This window comes from Alligator mississippiensis, chromosome 13, assembly GCF_030867095.1.
Source record: "Alligator mississippiensis isolate rAllMis1 chromosome 13, rAllMis1, whole genome shotgun sequence".
NCBI classification, from domain to species: Eukaryota; Metazoa; Chordata; order Crocodylia; family Alligatoridae; genus Alligator; species Alligator mississippiensis.
The window spans coordinates 15,796,332-15,812,456 of NC_081836.1; the positions used below are offsets into that span (position 1 = coordinate 15,796,332).

The window sequence follows — 16,125 nt, forward strand, 5'->3', positions numbered from 1 at the left end:
GCTGCCAGACCCTGTCAGTTCAACTTGATTTCTTCTTAAGTCAAGTTTAATGTGAACACCAAGGCTACTAGCAGTTGTTGAGCTTATTGGGATCTGACTGTCCTGGGCTTTGATCTGCATCAAAACAGGAGCAGGACAGTTATTTACACAGACAGATTGAATGGGAATTACCTCAAATTAACTCTGATTGGGCAGGAGAAAAAGTGTTACATCGGTACTTCACAGGGATGTAACATGGGACAATGGAGTTGTACGTCTGTACGATCCCAGAATGGAAAACTTCGTTCCCAGAGAAATTTGACATCTGTTTTTAGCCTCAGCTGAGCAGTGAGTGCCTTAGCAGCAGGACTGGGAAAGATGGAAGGATAAACCTACTGAAACACTCCACTCTCCTTCTGCCCAGACAGTTAGCAATGGCTGGCAGAGGACAACTACTGCAAGCATGAGCACACATAGTGATAAAACCCAGCTAAGAGAACATTAAACCCACTATCATATGCATGTATAATGACCAGGAGGAGGCCCAGGGTGGTCCTTTCACAGCAACAGCCAGCGGTGCTTTAAATGTCTGTGGACAATTGATTATCCGGCCAGTCTTTTTTCAACTGACAAAGAGCTTGTGCCTGAAGCTTGCTTTGCATCTTCCCGACCTTGGACATTTGTTTCATCCCTGGATGGAGCTAAATGAACCATGTGAGGTCAAGTTCTACCTCCAATTACAGCTCTGCAACTCCTTGATTATCCCTTCAGGGGTAGCCAAGAGCAAAATTTGGCTCATTGCTTTCCAGCAGCTCCCCCTCACTGCAGCCAGAGGCACCAGCCCTTTAAGGACCTGGCATGGCTTCTTCTTGGGTGGGGGAACAACAGTCACATTAACATCCTGGGAAATGTGCCAGCGAGAATGCCAGTAATGCTCACTGTATCAGCTGCTATGGAGCAATAAAGCATGAAAGTCTGTCAGTCCCAGGGGTCATCTCAGTGCTGCTTCTTTCCCTCCTGAATCCTGATAAGCAAAGAGATCTCTCCAGGTTGCCTGAGGGCAAGGGGCTCCTGCAGGACAATCTACACTTACTGTAGCACTGCTTGCCATCTGCTCCCAGCTCATACCCGGGGTTACAAGTGCATTTGAAGGAGCCCCGAGTGTTGAGACAGCTGTGTGCACACATGGCCAGTCCAGTCGCACACTCATTCACATCTGCAAGAGAAAACAGGAAGTCAGCACACCCAGCCAGCAAGTTCTGCCAGGAAAATGTTCCCCAGAGAGCATGGCTGCCTGCATTTCAGAGTCCTCAAGGGTGGAATTTTGCAGGGTTTCTGTACCTGGTCTCCTGGGGCGCAGACAGAAGTGCAGCTTCCCGCTGTAACTCAGAATGCTTTGCAGGAAGTGTTCTGAGTTACAGCGATCCCTGACCAAACAGAAGTTCACTCTTGGTTCCAAGGCTGGAGGGGAATCTAGTTGCTGGCTACAAGCCTGCAGCTGGTTTGCCCTAGCAATGGCCCCTCCTCCCTGTCAGTCTGCCCTGTTTTCAGAACGGGAGGGGGGAAGAGGAAGCTCATCCAAGAGGTTTCCCAGATGGTGCTGGAGGGTGGGGTGGGTGAATTGGACCCTGCCCCCCTTTGGGGGGCTCCAATACACCTGCTCCACCCTACAGAGGGGGCTGAAAAAACTCCAGACCTAAGTCCTTCTGCTCCCTTCCCCCCTCCCATTCTGAAAACAACTTGGAGGTTGGCAGGCAGGCAGACACAAGTTACAGAAGACACTTTTGTTTTGAAACATCTTCATCTGAACCCTCATGCAACGAGGGTTCAGATTTTAGCCTGATTGGCCATTTTTGAAGCGGTCTGTAGCTATACACTTGTGTTTGGTCACAGCTATAGATCACTTTCTGGGGCCACATCGGGCAAAAATTGTCACTTCTGTCTGCACTCCTGGATCTTCTATTAGGTAAAAGCAGAAAATGTCCCTATGAGTGGTTAAGTTGAAGTTCTGTAACTGGGGGAAGGGGCTGACAAACATTCAACTACTGAATAGTGGGCTCCAAGATGAATATAAGACGTCAGCGTGATGAAATCATCAGCAAAGCTAACTGCACTTTATCATGCATCAGCAGATGCATGACAAATAGATTCAAGGAGGTGATACTTCCCCTCTATGCGGCATTGGTCAGGCAGCAGTTGAAGTACTGCATCCAGTTTTGGGTGCCGTACTTCAAGAAGGATGTTGATAGACTCAAGAGGGTCCAGAGGAGGGCCACTCATATGGTTAGGGGCTTACAGGACAAGCCCTTTGAGGAGAGACTGAGGGACCTGGATCTCTTCAGCCTCTGCAAGAGAAGACTGAGAGGTGATCTTGTGGCTGCCTACAAATTCATTAGGGGAACGCAGCAATGGATCGGAGATGCTCTGTTCACCAGGGCGCCTCTCAGGGTAACAAGGAACAATGGTCACAAACTGACAGAGAGCAGATTTAGGCTAGATATCAGGAAAAATTTCTTCATGGTAAGGGTGGCCAAAGTTTGAAATGGGCTTCCAAGGGAGGTGGTGCTCTCCCCTACCTTGGGGGTCTTTAAGAGAAGGGAAAGAGAGGGCTTCAGATCTCCTTATGGTGTGCGTACTGTACCTTCACAGGCCTTGTTGTCAGCTGCCAGCCGGTAGCCAGGATGGCACTCACAGTGTGCCATGCCACGGTGATTTTGACATTTGTGCATGCAGCCTCCATTTCTATCAGCACATGGGCTCTTCACTGCAGAGACAAAGCACAGAGCAAAACAACCTCATTGCACACCTGCCCAGATTAACCTCCATCATACCCAAATGCAGCCTCAGGGAGAGGTATGGGGAGACCAAATGCAATCAGGAGCAATGAGGCCAGGACACCAGAGGTTATGCCTGCAGAGCCTTTATTAACGAGATGAGTATTCAGGGCTTGGAGTTTCTGTCTCAATCTAAAAGACGAGGGACGCAGTATGAGTTCCTGGAAAAGCAATGTGCTGAGCTAGCTGGAGCCTTTCCAGAGGAGTGCTGGCACAAGCACGGCCAGAGAGCCCAGCAGGGGGGAAGAGCAGGGCCAGCTCCTTTCAACGGCTTTCCCCAGGGATCTGACCCATTTCTGACCCATGCCAGGGGCCAGGCAGACACACAACTGAGAAATCTGCCCAGACACTCTATTTTTAACATCCCAGATAGGCCTATTTCCTGAGGAGCCCCACAGCCCAAACCTTTCCCTTCACAGCTTGCATGCCAACTACTGTCAGCAAGATGCTTGGACTCCTGCTCCTTCTGACTTCCAGCACTGCCCCTCCTCACCCCATGGAGAGAACAGGACATAATTGCCGGGAATGGTCTGATGGCCAGAGGAGAGAGGAAGGATTCCTGTTTCACTGATGGAGACTGCTGCCCTGTAGTGTGCTCAGGAGCATGTGGCCTGAAACAGTTTCACTGTGTTTGGCTGGGCTCCAGCTGCTCTTCCTCAGCTTCCAAAATAATCCCTGGAAGATGTCACAGGCAATACAGCATGCAGAATTGGCACTATTTCCTACTGGAGAGTTTCATCTCTTTCTGATATGCTCAACATTGGAGCAGGCAACTGAGGCATCCTGATGGTTTCTGTTTAGTTAGATACATAGGCTAGTCACCTAGTTATCATTAACCATTTTGTGCCTGACTCCCTCCTTTAGGGAAGCATCAGGAACCACACCACAGAGCTCCCACAGGCTCTGCTCTGGCTGTGCTCCAAAGCTTAGAAAAGCAATGGAAAAGGGGGAGGGCAGTGCTTCTCCATTCCCAATTCACCCCCAGAGCCCAGGGGAGACTCACAGATACAATGCTTGCCATCCTCCTTCAGCTCATAGTTGTGCCGGCATTGGCACCGGTGTTGAGTTAACGTCAGCTGCAGACAATTGTGCTCACAGCCACCATTGTTGACAGCACAGGTGTTCACGGCTAGCAGAAAAAGGGGCAAGACAGTAACACGGTTAAAGAAGGGCTGTAGAAAAATGGATGAAAGACTGCTTGCCAAGAACTAGGGCCAAATACACAAACTCCTGCAACAGAGCAGGAATCAGACTGGCTAATGGAAATTTTAGCCTCTGCAGCATATTCAGCCCAAGGGCAAGTGGGACAGTTCAATGTTTAAACTGCACCTATAACTGCAAGTTTCCTTCATTACCGGTATGTTTTGAACTTAACAGACCATGTACACAGCACAGCATTGTGCAAGAAAGACATCCAAAGCAGCCCACCAAATGTCGGACATTATTCTTTGATGATAGGAGAAGCTCTGTTGAGAAGTGTGAGTCAGCACCATGAAAACCCTGTTTGCAAGAAATCAGAGCTCCCAGTCCTGCTCCTGGCTGCTCCCACGGGGAGTGGAACACAGGTCAGGCCGTTTCTGGCTTGAGTTACATAATCCAAAACTCAATTCGGAAAGCTATGTGGGAGGGGAGGGAATGACAAGCATGCTTGCTTTACAACCGCTAATCCCTTCCGAGCAGGTGCCAGGGTAAGAGGGCAGGGTCTGTGCACTGTTTGTTTACCATGGAAATTCTTGTAATTGTGTTTAAAAGACACTGGCTACAGACTCAACAGCTATGCTAGCTCCGGGTAATCATGACTGTTTACAATGAATGATGGCCTGAGGGGGACTCAAGCATGCTCTCGTGACAAAATGATATGGAAAATTAACTTTCTGGCTCGGAGCCACCCAACAAGCCCCCTGAAGACACAGAGCAGGGCCCCATGGATACACTGCAGCCTTGCTGGGAACACCTCACCAGACACACTCAAAGCCATGTGCTGTACACTTGCACGTAACTTCTGCACGGCATCCTGGGGGCTTGGGCTGATTCCCTGGTTTACATTAGAGCTGGTGTTATCCCTGTCAAAGACATCTAGTATCTTCTTCATACCTGCAACAGATCTTAGAGAGAGAGGTGCTGGCAGGGATGCCCATCTAGGAGTTAGCACAGAGGACTGCGAATACAATACTCAAGTTCTCTCCCCCGCCATGCTACTGAGCCCTGCAGGTGCCCAAAGGTTTTTCAAGCAACAGAGTCAGGCTGCATCCCTGAAATTCCTGCACTAGCCTGTTCCTAAGTGTAATAGTGTGTTCCTCTGGCCACTCAATTGACAGGTGCATCTTGCATCTCTAGCTGATATGCTGAGATCATACCAGCACCAAAAATTTTTTTAAAAAATCAATGGCTCTGACTTCTTGTCATTCCCAGGAGAGATCTGAACCAGGAAACAGAGAAGAAACCTTTACTTTAGACCAGTGGTGCTCAACCTTTTTCTCTGATGGACCAGATGGGCAGTGGCTGATTTGTCCATAGGCTGGATCTGGCTGGTGCCCTTGGTCTGGCACCTAAAGCAGTCATGGTGGGACCTCATGTGGGGGTCAGGAGTAAGGGAAGGCAGCCTGGCCCCAACCCAGCCCTGCTGAAGGGAAAAGGGGCTTCACTGTGACCTGATCAAGCCACAGGCGGACAGGGGGCATGGGCCCAGCCTTGATCCAGCTGCAGAGAGCAGTGTGGGGGAGAATTTCCAAAACTCAACCAGCTTTTAGGAATTTGGCAGCATGGGAGGATGACCATATTGATTGCCATTGCTCCCCCATTGCCAAATTTCCTGACCTCTGGGGAGCTCTGTGGGCTGGAAATCATGGAAAGATTTGGCCTGCAGGCTGGAAGTTGAGCACTCCTGCTTTAGACCATTGTGCTAGCCCACTGTAACAGGGAACCTTAGCCCTGTTACTAAGAGGCAGGGTTGCCCCTTTAATACCCAAGTCTACAGGAACTTCAAGCACCAGGAGGTTAGGGTCTAATAGCCCAACCACCCAGGCTGGTCAGTTGACAGGAAGGGGATAGGCCTCTGGGCACATATAAACTCCAGGGCCAAGGTTGGCAGGGGGAGGTCTCTGGCAAGAAGCCAGGGAAAGAGAGCTCCTGAACAGCAAAACTACCCAGAAACATTGGCTGCTGGCCAGACTGTTGCTGTGGCTAATGAGACTCCAGGAATCTACAAGGTACCCAGAGTTGGGGGGTGCTCAATACGCGAGGAACAGTTTGGAGTTTTCAAGGAGCCAGAGTGTGGCTTGTATGACTTGTACTATGTTGTAGCCCAGGGGCTCGCATTTATGTTATTGGTTTATCTGGTGGACCGGGCTGAGGCTATTAGGGGAGGAGGGGACCTTGTTGGGGCACACTACTGTGCTCAGACCCCAGTGCCAGGGGGGTGTAGTGACAGGGGATGCTCAGACCCCAGCGCCTTAGGGCACAGGTCAACATTTATATACCATCTACGAGGCATGGGCCACTGTGTAGGGAAGGTTTGGAGCAGTAGATAGCGACCCCTAGTGTTGAGGTAGTACATGGGCAGCCTCCCACCTGAGTAACATCATAATTATTGTTCCATCAAGGCATGGCAGGCGAGATAGGTGGGTGGGTAGCCCAGAGACAGGGTCAGGCCTATGTTAGACAGGCCCAGGGATGGACCCCTGTCACACCCACCTACTCTTAAGGAGCATCTTACCCAAAGATGTGGCTCTAAAGAAAAATGTCTCTCCAGCAAAGTTGAGAAACACTCCCTTAAATTGTATCAGTCCTGTGAAAACACTCACGTACACAACAGTGCATGTAAAGTACCACATTGCACACTGCACTTCCCAGTCTGGCATGTACAGACAAGCCAAAAAACACATCCTGGAATGGAAGCCCAGAAAGGGTTTCTATAAACATCAAAGAATACCAGAGACTGGGCAAAGGTTGAACACCTCCAACCTGCTCCTTCCCTGGGAGAAGGATCCACTGTGCTTTCAGGGAAGAGACTTATAAGAGAACTAACATAATCCTTAATGAAAAATCTCTGTCCACACACCAGCTCTGCTCAGGTAATCCTATGCCTGTGGGCAGCCACCAGAGGATCACTAACCACCCAGGTTTAGAAAGTGAATGCTAGGAAAAGTCTCTCTTTTTCATGGAGGTCTCTCAGCCCCTAAAAAACTCCCTTGTATAAAACACATGCTGCCCTGTGTGTCCCACAGAGAAAAGGAGACCTTGCCAGGCTCCACAGCACTGGTTTTTAAGGACTGTTATTTTGCAGTCATACTGCACTGAGTCAGCGTGCCGCCACCGCAACACTGTACACTACAGCTCCTTTCATCTCTGGATCTCACAGGGTTTAATACATGTTCATTGCTGAAACCTCACAAAGCCCATGTGATGGATACATAAAGTGGTTCATAGGAAAACACATGTGCATGACTAAGAGATGAGTTTAAGCAGGGTTACAATGTGATGCAAAGTATCAAGGGTACCGAACCATATAGAAGATTCAAGGAGGTTGCTGGCCTGTCTCCATTAGGCTGAGGTGTTAAGCACCCTATATACCTGCCTGGAGAGAAGCACTTGCATCCCTTTTTAAGAGGATGCACTGAGTACTGTTCTTAGGCTGCTGTGGATCAGTGCCAACACCTCGCTCCTTGCGGGCTCCAACGCCAAGCTGGCTCCTTCAGCTACATTAGAGGGGAATTCACCAGATACTGCAGTAGTAAATGATGCTATTTACAGTTCACTTTTAAATAAGAAATCCCAGCTCCTACAGAAGGGGTTATAAAGAGATGGAACCAGGGCCAAAGGAGGATGTCCAGGAAAAAAAAGGATATAAAGTTATACCACATGGCCATCTGACTGTAAAAACCTGTCAGTCAAATACAGCACAGCTTTTCTTCTCAGTGATGAAAAATGATCCCTATGCTTAGATGTGCTCTAAATTGAAATAGGCTTCATGGAGTTGTTCAATGCCGTTTCTTTACCTTCCTAATTAAGTCCCTACAATTTGCACCTTTTTCTGCCCACTATCATTTGTAACACACAGTCTCTGTTGTATCAAAGCAGATCCAAAAAGTACCAAAGACAATTTGGTTAAACAGCTCCACTTTGTATCAGAACATCAGAAAAACTAAATAGCTTTCACTGTTTGGGAGACATTGGTCCAGCATGCAAATGGAAAGCCACAAGAATGCATTGTTTTTTCCTGCAAACAATTCTCCCAACACGTCTGCCTTCAACCGGAGCACAGGACCTTCCTGAGATAGAACAGTCTGCACTTCCCTCAGCATCAAGGCAAACATAAGCCTCTGATTAACTAAAAAACATTCTTGGGAACAAAACTGACTTAATTGGGTCAAAATGTTGCAGCGTACTGCTCAGTGCTGGAGCAGGAATAGCCCAACTGCGTTAGTTTTCCTGATTTTGTTTGTTTTATTCAGCTTGGAAAGAGGCAACAGAAGTATTTGCCATTACTGAAAAGTGATAGGTCAAAGTTACACGACTTTCCTTATAACAGATCTGGGTGGTGGCCGTTTTAAATGTTCTGATACATTAAGATATTTAATAAAAATATATTCAAAGTTGTCAAAATAATGTAGCTGCAATTCTCATTTAAAAAAAATAATTAAAAATGATGCTAATTCCAGCATCCGTGCATATTTCTTTATATGGGAGAAACACAGGGCCAATGTTTAATAAACAAAATCATTTCATGTCTAAAATAATCTCACAGTGTGCAATTATTCGTGCGAGTCTGAAGTGTGAAATTTATTCCCTTCTTGACCCACCATCACGAAACAAAAAGTTCTTATCTTCTAAAATTTTAAAGGGACAGAGAAAGCAGAGGTAAATCCTCTAGGAGAGCATCAGTACAAACTTCCCAAAGCCCATTCAATAGGGCTCTTCAAGCAGCGGACAAGATAAAATTGTGCCAGAGCCCAGTTCAACCCTGGCTTATCCATTGTGGCAGGCCATCATGGGGTAACGATGCAATGCTGGCTTTTTATGAGGGATAATTCATATGAGATAGACTGAAATTTCCAGCATGTAGCACATATACCTTCCAATGTCAGTGGGCAAATACCACCCAGTTACCAGCAGGCTGGCTTGGATATAAACAAGCTAAAAGCAGCATATATATCTCATGATCAAGCACCTGAACCAGAAAGTCCTCCTTTGTTAATGTATTTAAGAGAAGGCCCTTCTCATACCGGTAATGACTTTTCTGCTGCTCTGGAACCAAAACAGCCAAGTTTGGCAAACTTGGGCGTCAAACTCCCTACTACAAATCCCAGCTGAAAAAGTCTGAAAAGGATTAATAAAAAGAAGATGAAGAGTGGAAATGGCAGTAATTTTGTTCCCTCTTTTTTTTTTCCTCCCCAAAGCAGAGTTTGTCATGTTAGTAAAATTATTTTTCAAGACTAATAATTCCAACTGAGCATCATAAATTCTGCAAGTGCATATGTGGACTAAGAAGCCCTAGTGTTCTAGTTGTAAGAACCATACCAGGCACATTCCAGTCCAGCACAAGTAATAGGAACCAGAAGTTATTTTCTGGCAAAGGACATATATACAAAAGAGAGGTGGCAGGCACCACTGGCTATACATACAGCATGCAGATTTTATGGGATAAACTGGCTGTGGGTTCAAAGCAATAACATTACACTATGTTTACTACGAACCGCCCACATTACACTAAGGAGGAATGGTGGTCAGGAGTGCCACCTTAAAGAAGTGGCTTGGTTAATTCAATGGGAATGAATGGTAATTCAGGGAATGGCAAAAAACAAAGAGAAAACAGTTTCTTCTTTCTTATTTAAGGAAGGGCCTTCCAATCCTCGGTCTCCTTTTGGAGGACCGGTCCCAGAACAGTGAATAAGGGCAAGTAGAATTCTCTGCTGGTCTTGTTTTAATAACTTTTTCTTTACAAAGCCACATTGAGAAAACTTCCATCCCCAGCTGCTTTTTCTAGCTAAAAGTTTCTGTGACCAGCTTGCCAAACTCCATGGCAGCTCATGCATCATGTGGATTCTTGTATTTAAAACAAGACAGATTGTCCACAGATGATATTTCATAGCCTTAAAAAACAACACTGCCTCCATCTTCTCTGTCTCTAAAGTGAGTTTAGTGCTGGAGAAAGGTGATGGATGGAGAGTCCTGGAGCCCAATCCTCTACTGACCCATAAGCATAGGCAGAGGAAGAAAAAATTGGGGGGGGTTGAATGTGTGTGCATGGGAAAGTCTGAGGGGGGAGGGGAAAGGGCCATGGGGGGAGCAGCATTTTCTGGCCCTTGCCCTGGCCCCAGCCCCGGACACCTCCCGGCCCTGACCGCACGAGGCCCAGCTGCCACATCAGCCTTGGCTGCCTCCTGGCTCCAGCCACCCTGGCCCAAGCCTTGGTTGCCTCCTGGCCCCAGGCCCACCATCCCAGCCCCAATTGCCTCCTGGCCACACCAGCCCCGGCCCCAGCTCCAGCTGCCTTCCCACCCTGGCCCCAGCTGTGCACCACCCAGGGGTGCTCAGAGCTGGAGGTCGGAGCATGGCCAGCCTTGGCTGCACTGCCACTGGAGAGGATGGAGCCCCTGGGACCTCCGTGCCTCCTGCGTCCCGCATAGTCCCCAGGAAGAGCCTGGCAGCTCCTCCAGAGGAACGGCATCGCTGCGAGGCACATGGCGGTACCCAACTTTTTCAAAGCAGAGTTGGCAAGGCACGGAGGCATGGAGCAGAGGCTGAGTCCAGCTTGCAGCTGTGGCCCATCCTCACCCCATTAAAAGATCGGGGGGCCACGTGCCCTCTCCCCTGGCTGCCTGGTGCTGTGCCTCTGGAGGAGGTGCCGGGCTCTGACTGTTCTATGGTCCAGTCCAACTGGGGCCCCATTCACCATGAATGGGGCCCTGGGTGAGCCAGGTTGTGGGACAATCAGAGCCTGATGGCTCATCCAGGGGTGTGGGGGGGTGACGCTCACTGCTGCATGCATCACGGTGGAACCAAGGTGGGGGCATATGCTACCTCATCCTGCGCTCCAGGACAAGCCACCAGGCTCCAACTGTCCCACAACCTGGTTGGCCAGGGCCCCATTCATGGTGAATGGGACCTTGGCCGGGCTGGGTTGTGTGACATTCTCCACAGTGCAAGAGGGAGTGCCCAGGGGCAGGAGTGAATGATTCACCTGTCCCTTACCCCACTCTCTCCTGCACTGTGGGGGCCTCAATCTGCCCTCCACCCCACCCCCCACCCCAGAAATAAAAAAAATAGATTAAAAGAAACTTATCTGCTTGCACCTGAGCTGACTGTGATCCTGGCTGTGAGTGTGCAGGGCAGCTGAGTGTGCTCGCCCCTCTCCCCCCTGCAGCAGCAACCTGGGGCCAGGCTGCCCTAAGGCGATGCCTGCTGCTGCCCTGTGTTTGGGGGAACTGAGCCCTGTTAGTGCCCCCCTTCTGCCACCTATAACCATGAGACAGATAAAGCATAAGCAATGCCAGTGTTAGCCCCATCCATAAAGCTGTCTGGCAACTGGCATTCTGCCTTTAACCAGTTAGCAAAGAACCGCACCTCACAGCCAGGCTTCAGATGAGTATCAAACTGAGCCCTCTGGGTTACACAAAGCACTTCTGCTAGAGAAACTTTAAGTACAGGCTGCGCATGGCTTCCACTAACTGTGTCAGAAGGGAGTGATGTGTACAATGCCCACCCTCATCTTTTCACTCTCTAGGCTTTGCCTAAACTGTTCTACATCTCATTTAGGTCCCAATTCAGCAACAACCTTAAGGAACTGCTTTACTTGTGTCCTTTACTTGCGTTTATCAAGGCAGGACAACAGGGAATTGGAGATGCGCTATTTATCAGAGTGCCCCTGGGAGTAACTAAGAATAATGGGTGCAAACTAGTGGAGAGTAGATTTAGGTTAGACATTAGGAAGAAAATGTTTACAGTAAGGGTGGCCAGAATCTGGAATGGGTTTCCAAGACAGGTAGTACTATCACCTAACTTGGAGGTCTTCAAGAGGAGGCTAGATAGTCACCTGGCTGGGGTCGTCTGACCTCAGTCCTCTTTCCTGCCAGGGGCAGGGGGTCGGACACGATGATCCTTTGTGGTCCCTTCCAACTCTACGATCTATGAATCTTTACACTAAGAACATGCTTAAGTGCTTGGCTGCATCGGAGCCTTATGCCACGTACTTTGAGAGAAGGTGACAGAGCCCAGAGCAGACTCTGGAATCCTGACTCAGCTTCTCCTGTTCTAAATTCTTTCACACACATACATTGTTTTTTCTTTCAAATCCACCTAAATTTCCATTAAGGAGAAGAAGAACATTTATTAAAAACAAATGCAATCAAGGCAGCATTCACTGTGGGTTTTAATTTTAAGAAATTCACAGAAGTCACCCTTCATGGTACAGATAAGGGTTAAATTTTCAAATACAGCTCAACTCTCCATTCAGTACTTGCAATTGGAAAACAAAGATCTGAGAAACGGCAAGCCATGCACACAATTACCTCTTCTGTGTATGCCATTTAAGTACACACAGATCTGCAGGATGCAATCTTTCTGTTCAGTCAAACAAATCCTGTGAATACTAGATTTCTACATCTAAATGATATAAATAGGAATACACGGTATAATCCCAGACCAACTAATTCTAATCTCAGACAATTTCCAGAAATACATTGTGCACTAATAAGGACCATCTCTCTGTGTTACAGGCCAAAAAAAGCAACTGGCTCAGATTACATCCCTTATTTTAGAATGGAGGCCAAACAAAACCTGCAGAAATAGTGTAAAAGGATGCTAGCCAGCCCCCTCCCCATCCGTTTCTGATAGAGGAAGGGGTAACTTCAGGATAGTAAGGCAATTGGCAAAATGCTCTCTGCTTGCTTCCCCTTCCTTCTGCATTAAAATCTTTTCACATTGGGTTGTTATATTTTAGCAGCAGACAACAGTGGCAATGCGAAGAGGGTGCATGTGCACCCCCTGAGAGCACCGGTGCACCCCCTGTCCAGCCACGCTTGCTGCTCAGGAGATTTGGGGGGGGGGAACAGGTGGGAGCACCGGTGTCCCCCTGCAAGCACTGGCCGATTGCTGCAGCCGCTCCCGGAAGTGGCTGCAGCGACTGGCTGCAATGATCAGCCGTCATGGGATCGTCCGCGGGGGGACCACCCCCCACCCGGGGCAGTGAGATTGGCCACAGGGAGGCAGCAGGATCGGCCGTGAAGGGACCCCCCTGGTTGGTGGGACTGGTAGCAGGGGGGGCATGTGCTCCCCCAACTAAGGCAGCACGAGTTGCCCACGGCAGACAACATAGGTAACAGGCACAGATTTTGCAGCCTAGGTTCAGATTTCCTAGGGAGTAGAAAATAAAGGTCAGATTCTGTGTTGAGCTGCTGCAGGCTGCAGCAAAGGAAGTGCATCCCAGGGAAATGGGTGATTAAAGCTGCTTTCTGAAACTTTTTACACCTCCTGATTCTGGGCTGCTCTCTGGGTCAAGGTGACACCTAGAGTAAGTTAGCCACAAGAGCCTGCCTAAATTACACCCATCTGTTCTCTGGCTGCTTATGGGCAATGATGTCCTGAATCTCTGCAGTAGTGTGCTATGCTTCCACCTCTGCTATGCCTTTTCTGCCCCAACATTGGCACAACCCGTAAGCCAAGACTGCCCAGGGGAGTCCTTGGTTGTGGCTTTTACCTCTGTTCCTGAACCAGAGAAAATCTCTGTATTTGGACCCCTTGGAGTCCCTTTGTCCAGTGCACATGGGCAAGAGTGGGTGTTAAAAAGTCTAAGCCCAGATCTAAGATACCCCTGGTGGTCAAGGCTAGGGACAGATATTACACATAAACCGGTTTAAGTGACCAGAAATTGGTTTAAACCTCTAACAGAACATAAGTTCAGTGCACATAAACCAGTTTCAAAATGGCTGGAACTGGTTTAAGATAACTGGTTGAATGTCAGTCAGTATCAGACTTAACTGATTTGGATCAAAGCAGTTTATGCAATGTCTGTCCCAGACCCCTTCTTGGTTTAAGTTAAAGCAGAGTCCCCCAGCATCCCAAATGCTTTGCAGACCTGAGCTGTGCTCTCTGCTCCAGAGAACAGGGCTCTTCTCCCTAACCAGAGCTCCAGCAGAGACTGCAGGCACAGCAGAGTCTGCCTGGCTTCCCTGTCCCCACCCCCTCCCTTGCCACTTGCTGCTCAAATAGGGATCCCCCCCCTCCCATCTCCCACAGCATGGATCCCAGCCCCCTGGACCCTAGGCATGTAGTATGCTAGCTAATGATGAGAGGTGTCTGTCTCCAATTTTACTGAGAGAGGCAAACAGAACAGTGTCCGCTTAAGGCTTTTTGGAGCTAATCAAAAGGTTGGCTGGTAATGTCCCTCCCTTCCTTCCTTGGAAAAAGCTGTTTAAGAAGAGCTTTAACTAATGAGAGAGTCTTTTGTTTTATTGATGGGATGATAACACACTGTTTATCAGCCCCCTGCTAGCTCCCTCGCCTGTCAGGTGTGCAGACAGTATGAAGAAGCAGGGAACGTGACATTGAAAAGCTCAGTATCATCAACATATGCATGCACTGTACATCCCTGCCTTGCCTCAGAGTGGTAGCTTGGGGCTGGGGGCTGGCATCACTCCTGCCCCTTGAGTAGGAAAAAGCCTGGGACAGGACAAGCAGGGTGGGGATTTACACCCCTCCCTAATCAACACATCCTGCTAGGGCCTGGCCACACCACCCCTCAGCTCAGCACTATGGGAGGGAAGGGAGGGCTGCTCTAGCACCGCCTGGCTTCTAGCCTGAGCCACTGTAGGCATGTGCCACCATTTCCTGTGCCACCAATTATAATGCCACCAATGTCTGTGCAGCTGCAAACTAGTTCAACCTAGGCAGGTTAGACTAACCTGCAAAGATTGAATCAATTCAGGCTCAGGCTTTTTGAATGTCTGTCACTAGCCTAAGACAGGAGAAGGAAGAGCCAGAAGTCCTGCACTCTGCTCTTCATTAGGGCTGTGTGAAGCTTTGGATGGTGATTCAATTTGGAGGAGATTTGGCCCAATTCAGTGGCCTAATCTCTGAATCTGAATCGAATCAGAGGACCAATTTAAAGGTCCAAATCGATTCAAAGCTCTCCGAATCTTCAGAAAAGATTCAGAGAGCTTTGATGATTTGGGCAGTCCCTGGTGGCTGCAGCAGGGAGCTGCAGCTGACTCTGAGCTGGTAAGTACTAGGGACAGGGGAAGGGGGCTGGGGGAGGGGACCATGGTGGGGCCCCTGCCAGCCCCCAACCCCCCCGATCCTGATCCCCACCTCCCATGGGTGCCCCACCCAGGCCAGCTCTGGCCTTTTAAGCAAAAAAAACCAAGAAAAGCCCCAAGACTCACTGCTCCTGCAGCAGCCTAGGGGCTTTGGGGGGCTCGTGCAGAGCCCCCCGCGTGGCGTGGGGCAGCACGGGGCAGTGGGGATTACTCCCTGCTGACAGGAGCAGTGAGTCTGGGGTGAGGTTTATTTGGTTTTTTTTCTTAAAGGGCCGGAGCTGGCCAGGGCAGGGCTCCTGTGGTGGGGCTGGGGGAGCGAGGGGGGGTCAGGGGGCTCATGCAGAGCCCCCCATGCAGCATGGGGCAGTGTGGGGCAGTGGGAATTGCCCCCCCACACACACACACACCCTGCAGCACCCAGTGAGCCGGGGCTTTTTTTTAATAAGTGCCAGGAGTTGGGGTAGCCATCGCCGGGCTAGGAGAGGGGCAGGGGATAGGCCTGGTCTGGTTGATTTGGAGATTTGGAGATTCAGTAGATTCGGCCAAATCGAATCAGGACAGTGACTCGAATCACCGAATTGAATCACTGTCTCCCAAATTGGCCAAATCCAAACTAAATCGAATACTAGCTGTTTCGCAAAAGGCCTACTCTTCATTCTGCTACTGATCCAAAAGGTGATGGGTTTTAAGCTCTAGGTGATTTACATAACATGGGGTTAATAAGAGGATTTTCTGAGGGGCATAACTGCACTTAAAAGTGATTAGAGAACCTCAGAAGAAAGGTGCTTAAAAACTGCATCATACATCCTCCAGATTCAACAAGTATCAGTCAGTTACTGTGATGCTCCAGGACAGACTCGTAATGAGAAGCCACACGAAGCAGGGTTGCCAGAGAATTTCTCTCCAGCTGTCTCTGTGAGGGGCTTTGTACCTCCAGGGTTAACAGCAACTGGCCTCCCCTCATGGGGTTCTGGAGACAGCATGTGCTTTAGACAGTACGCGCTGACAAACTGAAAGTTTTGTGGTTTTTGTGGTGATCAGAAAACATTCAGAGAATT

General features: G+C 49.0%; 1 protein-coding gene across 4 annotated transcripts in view; it reads right to left on the reverse strand.

Annotated features, from left to right (window-relative positions):
- The window catches only part of MEGF6 (multiple EGF like domains 6), a 317,639-nt gene that overhangs the window by 58,003 nt on the left and 243,511 nt on the right, over window positions 1-16,125 (reverse strand). For all 4 annotated transcript variants that reach the window (XM_019493982.2, XM_059716481.1, XM_014605793.3 and 1 more), the window contains 3 exons: window positions 3,817-3,942; window positions 2,621-2,743; window positions 1,073-1,195 (listed from right to left, as the gene is read on the reverse strand). In XM_019493982.2, coding sequence (XP_019349527.2) covers window positions 1,073-1,195; window positions 2,621-2,743; window positions 3,817-3,942 — 372 coding nt within the window. The remainder of the gene's footprint in view (window positions 1-1,072; window positions 1,196-2,620; window positions 2,744-3,816; window positions 3,943-16,125) is intronic.